Source organism: Mandrillus leucophaeus, unplaced genomic scaffold (assembly GCF_000951045.1).
Source record: "Mandrillus leucophaeus isolate KB7577 unplaced genomic scaffold, Mleu.le_1.0 Scaffold264, whole genome shotgun sequence".
In the NCBI taxonomy this organism is placed as follows: Eukaryota; Metazoa; Chordata; class Mammalia; order Primates; family Cercopithecidae; genus Mandrillus; species Mandrillus leucophaeus.
The window spans coordinates 1,802,107-1,818,194 of NW_012102743.1; the positions used below are offsets into that span (position 1 = coordinate 1,802,107).

A 16,088-nucleotide genomic window follows, 5' to 3' on the forward strand; every position below is an offset into this window, starting at 1 on the left:
AATGCCACTGAACTGTACCCTTAAAAATGGTTAAGATGGTACATTTTGTGTTATGTATATAAAAAAACATGTATTTTACAAAACCATTACTGTTAAAATCCTTAAAAAGACAGAGCAGGCTGGGTGTTAGGGGCTCACACCTGTAACCCCAGCACTTTGGGAGGCCAAGACAGGAGGATTGCTTGAGCCCAGGAGTTTGAGATCAGCCTGAGCAACACAGCTAGACCCTATCTCTAGAAAAAATAAAAAACAACAACAAAAAAATTAACTCAGTGTGGCAGTGCACATCTCTGGTGTACCAGCTACTTGACAGGCTGAGGCAGGAAGATCGCTTGAGCCTGGGAGGTCCAGGTTGCAGTGAGCTGTGTTCATACCAGTGCACTTCGGCTTGGGCAACAGAGCAAGATCCTATCTCGAAAAAAAAAAGCAATCTTACATTCAAATTTAGTATTGCTAAAAACATAAAACATATAAAGGACAAAAATATAATTACACCCAAAATAATATTTCATTACTTTTTTTAAGCCACTAATAATTTCTTTCTTTCTTTCTTTTTTTTAATAGAGACAGATCTTACAATGTTACCCAGGTTGGTCTCGAACTCCTGGCCTCAAGTGATCCTCCTGTCTTGGCCTCCCAAAGTGCTGGGATTACAGGCATGAGCCACTAGGCCCAGCTACTAATAATATTTTTTATGAAGCATCCAGTATGCATATATACAATGCTCCCAAATTTCAGAATTTTTTCCCAAATTCTGGGTTATTTTAGCACATGAAAAGGCTCTGATATGTTTCCATATAATTATAGTAAACACTTTATTTTTAATTATTTATTTCTCCCAAGGGACACATTTTTAAGAAGATACAAAATACATGTTGTTAATTCTTTATTTCATATTTTTATTCCAATAATTCATACTCATATTTCAGAAATGCTATGAAAATTTCTGAACAGTTCGCTCTAAAACTGGTCCTAAATAACAGAGGTTACCAAAAGGCTGACAACTAGAGAGTTAGCCTCTTGTTCTGAGAAAAATGCAGTAACTACTCAACTGCAAAAGCCACTAAAATGGTGGTTCTAACCAGAATTTTATTTGTTCTGGATACAAGTTTCCTGTTTTTGCTGTTTTGTTATTTATTTATTTTTATTTAATAAACACATAACACATTCTATGTGCTGGTCAGGCACTGGTCTAAGTGCTTTACAACAGTAATGGTATCTTTTCATAAAAAGAAGTGCTAACTATGGTCCAGCGTATCACTTTTTGTTTTGTTAGAGCTTTACTGTCCTGTTTGACTGTCCGAAGGTCTCAAAGATGTTCTCCTACATTCCTCCTCTAAGAGCTTCATAGTTTTGCTTTTCACTTTTATATATTCGATCTATCTGGAATTACATTTTATATACAGTATGATGTTAAGATGCCCATTTTTCCTATAGAGATATAAATTATCTAGTAATTATTGAAAAGTCTATCCTTTCTCACTGTATTACAACTCCACCTTTGCCATAAATCACATGAACTGTATATGTATGGATCTGTTTCTAGACCACTGGCTGATTTATATTTCCTTGTGTCAAAATGTCTTAATTCTGTGTTTTTAAAGAGCATAAAAATAACCTCGACAGCTTGGTAAAACACAGAGTTCTTGGCTCCAACCTCAAAGGTTCTGATTGAATAGGGTTTAGGGTGGAGCCGGAGAAATTCCATTTCTAACAAGCTCCCAGGTGACGCTGATGCTGCTGGTCCAGGGACCCCAATTTGACAAGCACTGTCTTAAAATAGGTCTTGCTATCTGACAATAGAAGTCTTCCCCTACAGCTCTGTTCTTCAAGACTGCCTGAGCTATATCCTTAGCCCTCTGCATTTCCATATGAATTTCAAAGTCAGCTTTAGTTCCATGAAAAAACAACAGAAACAATAAAAACAACAAATTCAAACTGCTGGGACTTTCTTAAGGATTGATTAATTATGTAGGTTAATTTGGAAAGACTTGAAATTTTAAAACATGAAGTCCTCCATGAACAAGACATATCCCTCCATTTATTTACATCTTCATTAATTTATCTTAATTATGTTTTATAGATTTTTTTTTTTTTTTTTTTTTAGACAGAGTCTCACTCTGTTACCCAGGCTGGAGTACAGTGGTGCCATCTCAGCCCACTGCAACCTCCGCCTCCTGGGTTCACGCGATTCTCCTGCCTCAGCCTCCCAAGTAGCTGGGATTACAGGCTGAACTTCACCATGACGCCTGGCTAATTTTTTTTTTTTTTTGTATTTTTAGCAGAGACGGGATTTTACCATGTTGGCCAGGCTGGTCTTGAATTCCTGACCTCAAGTGATCTGCCTACCTCGGCCTCCCAAAGTGCTGGGATTACAGGTGTAAGCCACCATGCCCAGACAGATTTTTAGTATAGAGATCTTATAAATCTTTTGATAGGCTTATTCCTGGGAATTTGATGTTTTTTGACACTATTACAAATGCTTCTTTTCTCTTTTTAATTTTTAAAAACTGTGGTAAAATACATATAACATAAAATATACCATTTTAACAACTTTTAAACACACAGTACAATAATGTTAAGTACATTCACATTATTGTACAACCAGTCTCCAGAACTCCTTTCATCTTGTAGCTGAAACTCTATACCCATTAAACAACTCCCAATCCCCCTTCCCCCAACCCCTAGCAACCCGTACTGCTTTTTGGTTCTATGAATTTTGACTACGCTAGGCACTTTATGTGGAATTACGTAGTTGTAAATGCTATCTTATTTTTAACCATGGATTCTATTAACTGTGGTAATTTGATGAAGTATCAGCTAAATTATAAGTATTTGGTTAAAAATCAAAATGGGTTTGAAAAAGAACCCTAAGAAAGTTGGTGGATTCACAAATCCCCGCTTTCATGGCTGGGTGCGGTTGTTCACACCTGTAATCCCAGCACTTTGGGAGGCCGAGACGGGCAGAACACTTCAGCCCAGGAGTTCAAGACCAGCCTGAGCAACATGGGGAGACCTGTCTCTACAAAACAAACAAACAAACAAACAACAACAAAAACCTAAAAAATTAAAAAATAAAATCCCCACTTTCAGAATTCTTCACTGCTGAAGAACCTCATGCCATTTGCAACCATGTACTTATCCATGAGATGGAATTTCCACCACTTTTACACATCAAAACAAAGGCCAGAAACCACTTACAAATGAGTGATAACATTTTTGTGCCTGTCTTAGGAAAAGTTCTCTCATTTCTTACCTCTCATTGACCAAAATCCATAAAAGATGACCCATCAAACCAGTAAACTTTTACAAGTATATAATTTTTCATATACTTTTAATATTTTTATGATTGTTGTGAATAGCGAAATAAACTTTAGTAATATTTATTTTATTCATAGTTATAATGTTTTATAAATTAAAGAATCAATTTAGCAATTGTTGATAAGGTATGTAAGAGGATATTTTGAGAACAAAAGAGAGGCATTCATTGAAGATTAAGAGATGCAGGCCGGGCGCGGTGGCTCACGCCTATAATCCCCGCACTTTGAGGGGCTGAGGTGGGTTGATCACCTGAGGTCAGGATATCAAGACCAGCCTGGGCAACATGGTGAAACTCTTGTCTCTACTAAAAATACAAAAATAAGCTGGGCGTGGTGGCGTGTGCCCGTAATCCCAGCTACTTGGGAGACTGAGGCAGGAGAATCACTAGAACCTGGGAGGCGGAGGTTGCAGTGAGCCGAGACTGCACCACTGCACTCCAGCCTGGGGAACAGAGCGAGACTCTGTCTCAGAAAAAAAAGAAAAGTAAATATTCATATGATGACGAGCTATATATGTACATAAGAGGGACTTATTATTTTATTCAGCAAGCAATTTCCCACTGTATGGGCATTTCCCTCATGCCCCAGAAAAGTAGCAAAGAAAATTCTGTACCACCATCAAAGAGGATTTAGAGTGTTGTTTCTATTAAAAACAAATTTCCTTTTCATTCTGCATTTCAAATAATCTCCTTCCAAAGGTCACTAGGATCTCTTCAGATGACACACAACCAGGCTACTCCTTTAAACAATGAAAGCGCTTTCAGATAGCTGCTTTTTCCACACATAAATCAAAGCCAGCTCGGAGCTCCCCTTGTGCATGATTGTTTGGCTACACTAAAGCCAAATCGAAGGATGCCCACCCAGGTCATACTGACCTCCCAAAGCAAGGAACAAAGAAATACTATAAAAAGCAGAACTACCCCTGCTTTTTCATTATCTACTTAAAAGAGCATTCATTTTTGAAATCAGTACCAAATGACAATAAGTTTAAAATTCCAAGTTTAATCTATAAATAATTCTCAGTAGAAGTGGAAGAGCAGCCCAAATTCCCTATCCTTGCGAGGGAGGTCATTTAAAAACTTGCTCAAATCTATTTTTCCCTAAATCTCACTATTACCCTCAGTGAAAGGACCCAAATACAACTTACATTCTCCCATCTCCTTGCCTTTGCTTATACTATATCACTCCATCTAAACCCTATCTGTTGTTCAAGCTGCAGCTCAAGTCCTCCCCGAGTGAACAAAGCCTTCTTTGACTGCTCAGTCCTAAATATTGTCTTCCTTTCTTAGCAACTAGGGGATATCTTTATCTGTGCTATCGATTTGTAGTTTAAACTGCCTAGTATTGCTAAGTACAGTTTCATAAATTTATCTGACCTGGGCTAAATTAAAAATTCCATGAAGGCAAGTCCCATGCTTTACGCCTTTATTTTTTCTACAGTATCTAGTAGCATGCTTGAGAAATTTTGGGACTCTGGATCTTCTGCCATTAAGCTTTTAAAACTCTCTCTGCTATGCAAATTTTCATACGGACAGCAAAGACACCAGCGATCAATCTGTTGGTCCCTTGGCTTCCTCAAAAAAGAAAAACCTCTGCATTCGGGAAACTTTAAGCAAAATGTTCTATAACAAAACCATGTTTTTTTCTTCATCATTGTTAAAGCAAGCAATGTTACTTGAGGACCTGTTGTACACTGTCTCGATTCAAGTCAGTTTCCAAAAACCTGCTCATGATGACCTTAAGCAAGGGCTTACTGTATATCCTTCACCCAATTCCCCAAATGTTAATGTTTTGCCACATGACCAATAGTTTACTTTCCATACCAGATATAGATTCTACTTAAAACCGTATTTACAGACTTAAAATAAATTCTACTAATTACCTATTTTTATATCGATTAACACAAGTTGCTACAAATCATATATTAATACTTCACTTTATTTCTATTACCTATGATATTCTATATGCAAATCTCATGTGCTAAGAAATCTTAAGATTTTACATTCATCCTAGCTATCTTTCTATTTATTTCTGTCGACTCTCAATCAAAAGGGGAAAAAATTTAATTCAACAAATATTTTTTCAATATCAATAATCTGTGTTAAATGCAAAGGGTCAAAAGTACCCCCAACTTGAGCTCTAAACAGTATATTCCTCCCATTAAATTTGGGGTTTCTTTTACATGGAGGTTTCCAAAAATATATGGGGAAACCTAGCTTGACTTTGCCTCAAAAAAGCTGTAAACTTCATAATGAATTTGAACACTAAGCAATTTCCTATTGGGAATTTGTTCTCCTATATTTTTTCCACTTAATAATTAGGTAAATTGAATAGTTTGTGTTGTACTTCTGAAACTGGTGGCATAGAATAACCAATATTGAAACCCAAATCTACATTGATAATCTTAAATAGTATAGCTCTAAATAAATCTGTTGATGTGCATTCTTCCCTTTAGTGAAGTATATGACAGATGAATAAAATCCATATTCAGTATTGTGACCTGTTTTGACAAATGCATACACCTATATTACCACTATTAAACCAAATTGTAGAAATTGCTCATTATCCTAAAATATTCCCTTGCAACATTTTATAATCAATCTGTGATCTACTTTCTGTCATTACAATATAGTTTTGCTATTCTAGAATTTTCATTAAATGGAATCATACAGCCTGGCTTCTTTAACTCACAATAATGTGTCTGAGATTCATCCATGCTGTTGCATTTATCAGTATTTCATACTTTTTATTGTTGAGTATTATTTCATCAGAGGGCTACACGGCACTTTATCGTTCATTTGTTGATGGACATTTGGGTTGCTTCCAGTTTTAAACTACTATGGATAAAACAGCCAAGAGTATTTGTCTACATCTCTTTGTGAGGACATATACTTTCATTTCTCATGGCTAAATACCTGGAGAAGCAATTGATGATTAATTTTATAAGAAAATGCCAACCTGTGTTCCAAAGCAGTTGTGACATTTTACATTACCACCAGCATTGTATGAGAGTTCTAACTACCCCACATGGTGTTATGTAAGTCTTTTCAGTAATGTATAGTGGTATCTTGCTGTGGTTTTAATTTGCATTTCTCTGATGACTAATGTTATTACATATCTTTCAAGCTCCTTTTGGCCATGCATATATCTTTGTTCAAGTGTCTGTTCAAATATTTTTATCCATATTTAATTGGTTTGTTTCTACTATTATTATTGAGTTGAAAGGGGTCTTCATCCCAAGTAAAAGTCTTCTGTGAGATACATGCAGTGTAAATATTTTCTCCTAGTCTACGGCTGGTGTTTTCATTTTCTTAATGTTGTCTTCAAAAAACAGAAGGTTTTAATGTTAATAAAATCCAATTTATCAATTTTTTTCTTTTATGGTTCATGCACTTAATGTCCTAGCTAAAATTTCTTCACTACCCAATGTTATAACAATTTTACTTGAAGAAAACATAGGAGGAAAATTTTGTAACATTGAGATCAATGATTTAACTTCATGACTGACCTTCACCTATAAATTTCTTCTGTGTTTTCTTCTGTGGTCCACGGATAAAATACGCAGTTTAATTGTTTGGTTTACAAACATCTGGGGTTTTTCTAGATATGCAATAGTTATTTATGTCACTTAATTCAATTGTGGAAAAAACTATGTACTATATGTAATCAATTTCTTAATTTATTCGTTCATTCTTTCATTTACGGAGATTTGTTTTATGTCCCAGTATATGGTCTTGCTGCACTTACCATATACATTTGAAAAGACCATGTATTCCAAGTGTATTCCATAAACATCAATGGCTGACAGTGTTGTCCAATTTATCTATGTATTTACTTGCTGTTTGCCAAGTTGTTCTAACAATTGCTGACAGAGGGGTGTTAAAATATTCAACTATGATTGTGACACTGCCTATTTTTCAATTTAGTTCTATCCATTTTTGTTTCATGTACTGTGTAGCCATTGTTAGATACATACACATTTATAATTATTATGTCTTCCTGATAAATATTCCCTTTATTATTATAAAGTTGTCCTCTCTGTCTCTGGAAATATTTTTTGTAATGAAGCCCATTTTACTTTATAATAATTTAGCAAATCTAGCCTTGTTATACTTACTGTTTTCATGGGATAATATTTTCCATCCATTTATTATCAACCCATCTGATTCTTTACATTTAAAGTACATCTCTTGCAGGAAGCATATAGTTGTGTCTTGTTTTTTAATTCCATTATCAATCTTTGAATTTTATTTGGAGTATTTATCCATTAGCATTTAATATAATTATTCAAATGGCTGGGTTTAAATATACCATTTTACCCTTTTTTTTATTATTGTTCCATTATGCTGCTTTTCCTGCCTTCTTTTTAGATAACCTGAATATATTTTACGGTTGCCACCTTGACTTCTTAATGGATTTTTAGCCAGCTGCCTTTGCATTTTTAAGTGGTTGCTCTAGAATAATAATATCTTTAATTTTTCACAACCTATAATAGTGGAAAATTAATAGTGTAATTCTTCACATAAAATGTAGAAACTTTGCAACCGTATAGGACCACTTGTTCACCCTTGCATGCCTTCTAAATATGTTAGAAAATACCAAGAAATGACCAGGTGCAGAGGCTCATGCCTGTAATTCCAGGCTTTAGGAGGCCGAGGTGGGTGGATCACCTGAGGTCAGGAGTTCAAAACCAGCCTGGCCAACACGGTGAAACCCCGTCTCTACTAAAAATACAAAAACTAGCTGGTTGTAGTGGTGCATGCCTGTGATCCCAGCTAATCAGGACACTGAGGCACAGGAATTGCTTGAACCCAGGAGGCACAGGTTGCAGTGAGCCAAGATTGCGCCATTGCATTCCAGCCTGGGCGACAGAGTGAGACTCCATCTCACACATACACAAAAGAAACCTAAAAATAAAATCACACAATGTCATTCCCTTCTTCCAAGCAAAAAAGTCATCTCCAGAATCTTTCTGCCTTTGATCATTCCCCAGTATCACCAGGTAGTTGGATTTTTTGTCTTTGTATCTTGCCCACAGTTGGTAATTTTTTTCTGCAGAAGGATAGCTCCAATAATAACCACTAGAGAAACAGCCGGGCGTGGTGGCTCACGCCTGTAACTCCAGCACTTTGGGAGGCTGAGGCGAGCGGATCACTTGAGCCTGGGAGTTTGAGACCACCCTGAGCAATATGGTAAAACTCCGTCTCTACCAAAACACAAAAAAATTAGCCAGGAGTGGTGGTGCACGCCTGTAGTCCCAGGTACTCAGAAGGCTGAGGCAGATAATCGCTTGAGCCTGGGAGACAGAGGTAAGCTGAGATCGTGCCTCTGCACTCCAGCCTGGGTAACAAGAGTAAGACTACGTCTCAGAAAAAAAGGAACCACTATAGAAGCAGAAGTCCCCCAAATGAATTTTAGAATCAGCATGTCAATTTCTGCAAAGAAAAAAAAGAAAAAAAAATGCCTATGGGGATTCTGATTGCTACGGATTTAATTTTAAGCTCAATTTTACAAGAATTTTGAATTCAACATATTGAGACTTCTGATCCACGGATATGGTAAATCCATTTATTTAGATAATCTTTAATTTCTCTCAATATTCTTTGTCATTTTCAGCATAGAGGTCTTGCACTTTAGTTGTAATTATTTGTAAATAATTTGATTTATTTAAGGCTACTGCGAATGATTTTAAAATTCTTTTCCCAAGTATTCATTGCTGCTAAATATAATTGACTTTTTAATGTTGACGTTATATTGTAAGAACTTGTTTGTTAGTTCTAGTAGCTTTCATGTTCACCCGTAAGGAGTTTTTCTATGATATAAACATGTCACCTATGCATAAAGGTAGTTTATATCCTAATTTCCAATCTATATACCTTTTATTTCTTTGTATCTTCTTATCTATTGCACTACTGGGATTTAGTTCAACGAGAAGAGAAGTGAAGAAAGCAGACAATCTTCCCTTTTTTCTGAGCTTAGGGGAGAAAGACTACTTTTCACCAATAATGATTTTAGCTAGATACACTTAATCAGGTTGATATTCTCTTCTATTCCTAGTTTACTAAGAGTTTTTATAATGAAAGGTGTTGGATTTTGTCAAAGCCTTTTCTGTTTCTATTAAGATAATCATTTGGTTTTTCTCCTTTCTCTATTAATAAGGTGAATTGCATTGTTTCATATTAAACCAATTTTGTACTCCTGGAGTAAACACTATTTGGTCACGATATATTATCCTTTTTATACATTACTGTTTCACGTATTTTATCCAATTTTATAGTTGTTGACAACGGGAATTAAAGTCCAGTAACAGTTGGCCAGAAGGGAAATTCTAATAAGCATTAACCTCAAGACATGGTTAACTGTAGAAGACAAAAAAAAGTGATCAGTCCCCAGGTCATTTCTAATTTGTAAGAGAACTTAAGGAACAGTCAGGCTGGGCGCAATGGCTCATGCCTGTAATCCCAGCACTTTGGGAGGCCAAGAAGTGCAGATCACCTGAAGTCAGGAGTTTGAGACCAGCCTGGCCATCTGTACTAAAAATACAAAAATTAGCTGGATGTAATGGCATGTGCCTGTAATCCCAGCTACTCGGGAGGCTGAGGCAGGAGAATCACTTGAACCAGGAGGCAGAGGTTGCAGCGGGCCAAGATTGTGCCACTGCACTCCATCCTGGAGGACAGAGCGAGACTCCATCTAATTTGAAAAAAAAAAAAAAAAAAAAGGAAAAGGAAAAGCAGAGCAATTAGTTTCAACGAGAAGGTGAAGGTATTTGCAGTTACTGTTTCCTCTTATTTAATGTGGTTTTTTTTTTTTGGTTGCTGTCCAGACATTCTCTTTATGTTTTCTTTTCACCAGGCTATGACATGTGTAAGTACAGTTTTGTTCATTTTATTTTGCTTAAGTCTCACTGTGCTTGTTCCTCTACTCTGTGTGGTAATTCTGAAGAAATTAACTCTAGTAACAAACTATCAAAAGTACAAACACTAACAGTTATATTGCCTATCTTAATAAATTACAGTTAAGAAATGAGTAATTCCCTAGAAGAAAAATGGGTAATCATTTCATCTGTAAAATGGACTAGCAAACTATGTTATGATCATAGATAAGTATTTATTAAATAGCTTTAAAGTCAATAGCAGAAAAAAAAAATACATAAAATACAATGTGTAACTTCCAAAGATCTTTTTCCTTCTTTCATTTAGATACCTAGGGGCTTCAGGTAGAGTCAAGAGGCAAGCTGCCAGTATCAATTCACACTCACTTAAACTTTCTTTTTTTTTTGTTCTTCCCGAGTCAGAGTTTCACTCAGTCGCCCAGGCTGGAGTGCGGTGGCACAATCTGAACTTACTGCAACCTCTGCCTCCTGGGTTCAAGGGATTCTACTGCATCAGCCTCCTGAGTAGCTGGGATTATAGGCATGCACCACCATACCCAGCTAATTTTTGTGTTTTTAGTAGAGACAGGGTTTCACCATGTTGGCCACACTGGTCACAAACTACTAACCTTGTTTTCCACCCACCTCGGCCTCCCAAAGTACTGGGATTACAGGCATGAGCCACCCCGCCCAGCCTAAACAAACCTTTGCCAAGGAAAACTGAAACACCTGTATGTATTAACTAAACTGCTCCCATTTTCAACAATAAAAGGAAATTAAAAACATTACTAAACGTCACTGACTTGGCTCATCTGAAGGGAAATAATGCAGATAACACAGCTAATTTTAAATTATCAAGCTGATACAACATAAATGCCTCTCTAAAACAATATGGGTTATTTTTACTCTGATTCAGCTTTCCTGAAACATGCAGATACAATATCTCAGAAATAGCACCACATAACAGCAACCTTAAACAAGTAAATATATTCCTCTTAGGACAAGTTTCTGACTTTGCTAAATTAAAACATTTCCCCAGCATATTTCATATATATTTCAACCTGCCGCACCAAAATGAAAACACCGGCAAAAATTTCTCCAAAAAAGAGATTTCACCATCATTCTAGTAAACTCTGGGACATTTAATCAAAACTGAACAAAATTCAGGACCAAGAGCCATTCATTTGTTTATTCAATATATATTTACCAAACACCAAATAACCACTGTCCCTATCTCTCCAAGTGCTTACAGACTTCTGGTAGGAGTATTAAGACTTCTATTGGTCGGGCGCGGTGACTCATGCCTGTAAACTCAGCACTTTGGGAGTCTGGGTGGGTGCATCACCCGAGGTCAGGAGTTCGAGACCAGCCTGGCCAACATGGTGACACCCCATCTCTACTACAAATACAAAAATTACCCAGGTGTGGTGGCCTGTGCCTATAGTCCCAACTACTTGGGAAGCTGAGGAAGGAGAATTGCTTGAACCCAGGAAGTGGAGGTTGCAGTGAGTTGAGATTGCGCCATTGCATTCCAGCCTGGGTGACAAGAGCAAAACTCCATTGCAAAAAAAAAATAATAAAAGACTTCTACTATACTTGCTCTTCTATCAACAGAGGAAGACATCTTGTACCCTCAATAGTTCACAACCCTAGTCCGAGGCCACCAAGCTGCTGCTAGAGCAGGGAAATGGATGTCCACCAAGAAAAACCATGCTGTTTCTTTCCTCTCTGTTCCCTTCTCTTCCACATCTATGGCCAACTCCAAGCAGATCTTATCCATTTAGCCTGCTTGAAAATAGGAATGCTCTACTACAAACCAGCATCACTGAATGCTATGAGTGTACCAGCCTCTACCTACTCTGCAGTACTTTCATAGATGTTCTGCAATATGATCCTCAAGTAAAGTCTTCTGTGTTGGGATAGGGGCATTTTACTCTTTCCCCCATTATACAGAAGAGAAAGATGAAACAGATGGTTATTCCTAGTATCACGTAGTACTGCCTAAATCATGGGACTAAGTAAGTGACGCAGCTCTTGAATAGAAATCAACCCTATTCCGAGGTGTAGGGTATATATTTCATTCATTTTCTTATTCTGCATGCATTTATTCACAAGAACTATGAGTAAAGCATTGAAGCACTGTCATAACCCTTGTAGAGAGCCTAGAACAGAGCCCAGTTTCTAAAACTGAGAGTTTATAGTCTTGCAAGGAAAAGACATATATATATATTTTATATATATATATATAAAATAAGCCAAAATATGAACCCTGCAAAAAGAGAGGGACAAATAAAAGTTCAAGAGTTCAGAAGTGGGGTAGCACCTAAAAGTGGTCCCTCTTGTCTCAAATACAAATGCCCCTTAACATATGATGGAGTTACATCCTGATAAATCCATCATGAGTTCCAAATGTCCTAAGTCAAAACGCATTTAATAACACCCGTCCTACCAAACATCATAGCTTAACCTAGCCTGCCTTAAATACGTTAGCCTACAGTTGGGCAACATCATCTAACACTGAGTCTATTTTATTAAAAAAAACACTGAATATCTCATGTGATTTATTGAATACTGTACTGAAAGTGAAAAATAGAATAGTTGTATAGGTATTCAAAGTATGGTTTCTACTTGAATGAATATCATTTGCACAACATTGCAAATTCAAAAAAATCGTCAAACTATCGTAAGTTGGGGGCTGTTTGTACTCTTTTGGAGTTACATAGGATTTAAATAAAGCTTCTTTCTTCATTGAAACCAGGGACTACTTTTAATTCATCATCTTATCCACTTTGGTATCATGCACAAAGAAGGGACACGAGGAAGGACTGATAGATGAAGAGTTGACGAGGGCTGACAGGTTTTTCTGACATATTTCATATGTTTCATTTGGGATTTAAAAAAGGTCAGGAGGACAGTTGCAAAGCCCAACGTAAGTGTGGGGCTCTTAAAAGTCCTCCTTACATAGAAGCTTCTTGCCCTACTTCTCACCAATTAAAGATTTACTTGGGATTAACTCATCTCGTTAGAAGAGTTAGGCCTAGCACTGTGAGTCACTATAATCAAACATCTTTCCTCCAAAAAGAGGTCGGTCTTCAGGACGGTTCTGATTTGAAAGAGGGTGGGAGGAGAGCAGAAAAATTACACAGCATAAAGGCCTGAGGGGAAAAGTATAAAACCTGAATTTATGACCTTCACTGCAAGCTAGGAGTGACGAGTTACCCACCATCAGAAGAAGTTACTAGAGTTAATTACTTCACAGGTACCTCCCAGTGCAAGGGAATGAGAATAGGTTAAAGAAAGGAAAAGTTTTAAAGAAAGGGAAACCCCCCCAACACACACACAAGAAATGCTAAAAAATTAACTGTTTGAATGTAAAAAGAGTGTGTTAGTGTCTTTTCAGGATAACTGTTAATACATATGCTGCAATATATATATATTATATATATTATGTAATATATACATAATATATGTAATATTTATGCTGCAATAAACTGCCTATGAGACCAATCCCAAGAAACTGTTACTACTGGCCAGCAGGAACATTTCCTGTCATATGCCAAGCATCCAGGTCACCATTTATCACCTAGACACTTGAACCCATCCAGTCCCTACCCTGACTCAAGCTCATGGCCATTCCAGACCTTCCCTATCCTTCCCCCATTCCTCATTTCACACAGATCTATGTTAATGTCACCTTCCCACTGAGACCTTCCCTGACCACTTTGTCTAAAACAGTTGTGCCCATCCCATTCTTAGTCTCTTAACCTGCTTTATAGTTCTCCTCAGCACTTCGTGAAAGAGCTGGTTCTCTCTTTGTCTACACTATATTTGACATAAACTCCAGAACAGAAAAGGCTTTGTTTACTGCTATATCCCCAATGACTAGTACAATACCCGTATATATTATTTAGTAGATATATATTAGCTGAATCAATAAATGAAAAGTACATAATATGTTTTTATATGCCCTTTAAAATTTGTTAACACTTTGTCAATTCCTTTATAGCACATGTAATAAATAATGAGGAACATTTCCACAGTTACCTAAAACACACATAATAAGATGATGCACACCAAAGACTTCGGAGGATACTGAAGTGGGAAAATAAAACACGCAACCAGAGGACTCATACGACTAACACCTAACCAGTTCCAACAGGGTGTGTAGGAAATAGTAATGTGAAAAATTTATATTACAGTACAAAATAAGCTAGCTTTTTTTGTTTTGTTGTGTTTTGTTTTGTTTTGTTTGTTTTTCAGGCAGAGTCTCACTCTCTGTCACCCAGGCTGAAGTACAGTGTGGCTCACTGCAACCTCTGCCTTCCGAGTTGAGGTGGTTCTCCTTCTCAGCCTCCAGAGTAGCTGGGGTTACAGACATGTGCCACCACACCCAGGTAATTTTTGTATTTTTGGTAGAGACACGGTTTCACCATGTTGGCCAGGCTGGTCTGAACTCCTGACCTCAAGTGATCCACCTGCCTCGGCCTCTCAAAGTGCTGAGATTACAGGCATGAGCCACTTCACCCAGCCACAATCTACCTTTTCTTTCTAGCCAGTAAAAGTATTTTATTTTGCCTTATCTGAAAAATAACAAAGGAAGAAAACATCAGAATTCCAACCGATTCCCAACTAAGATAATGAAAATGCCTTTGAAAAAATGATACATCTTAAGCAACTTGTATTCATTAAAGAACATATGTATCTTCCTTTATCCATAAAGCCAAAATATACTGACTGACCCCTTCATCTGTGACTTTTCTCTTCTTAAAAGTCCTTCTTGATCTAAAATCCTCAAATATCTATTAGTCCATCTTTCCTTCTCACTGCCATTCTCCTCCAACTGTGGTCTTTATTAACTTTATTTCCTTACACCATAATCCCCCTGAATTCTCTGTAATGAGGTAACTGTCCAGAGAGTCCACTAAAACTGTCCTAGAAGTAACCAATGCACTCTTAATTGTCCAATCCAGTGGTCTCTTCTCTGTCCACATTTATCTCCTGACTGCTCTACACTGTTGAATACCGATGAGAACACCATGCTCTTGACACCTCTCTAACCCATGGTCTCCTGGTCCTGCTCCCAGCTCTCTTTTTCACCACAACCATGTGGGCATAGCTCTCAATTTTAGGTATAAGAGTTGCAGACTCTATCAGCAGCAAGATATATGTGACTTAGAAACTAAAATAAGATTTTTCTCCACTTTATTTCCTTAGGTGGCAGTGTTTCAACATAAACAATCTAAGGCAAGACCATACCAGAGGAAATAATTTACCAGGAAAAAAATGAAATGGAAGAGAAAAAGACATTACTCACTGATGTAAATGCCAGAAGCTCCTCTTCAGTTAATTTATGCACTGGGTTATTCTTTTGAAAATTCGTGCTTTAAATTAAGAAAAAAGGTAAATTAAGATGCATGTTGCAGCTAATGAAATATAATTTTTAAAAAGCAAAGTAAACTGCTATATTTTATATATTTGAAAGCAGATATTTAAATATTATGGGGGCCGGGAGCAGTGGCTCACGCCTGTAATCCCAACACTTTGGGAGGCCGAGGCGGGCAGATCACGAGGTCAGGAGATCCAGACCATCCTGGCTAACAAGGTGAAACCCTGTCTCTACTAAAAATACAAAAACTAAGCCAGGTGTGGTGGCAGGCACCTGTAGTCCCAGCTACTCAGGAGGCTGAGGCAGGAGAATGGCGTGAACCTCGGAGGTAGAGCTTGTAGTGAGCCGAGATCGCGCCACTGCACTCCAGCCTGGGCGACTGAGAGAGACTTCGTCTCAAAAAAATAAATAAATAAAATAAAATAAAATAAAAATATATATGTGTATATATATATAATGGCATTATATACAAATGTGGAGTTTGTCAAAGATAAGCATAACAATAAAA

The 16,088-nt window shown here is 37.1% G+C and overlaps 1 protein-coding gene across 2 annotated transcripts in view; it reads right to left on the reverse strand.

Moving 5' to 3' along the window:
• The window catches only part of TTC27 (tetratricopeptide repeat domain 27), a 230,546-nt gene that overhangs the window by 144,173 nt on the left and 70,285 nt on the right, over positions 1–16,088 (reverse strand). For both annotated transcript variants that reach the window (XM_011984236.1, XM_011984237.1), the window contains exon 9: positions 15,509–15,575. In XM_011984236.1, coding sequence (XP_011839626.1) covers positions 15,509–15,575 — 67 coding nt within the window. The remainder of the gene's footprint in view (positions 1–15,508; positions 15,576–16,088) is intronic.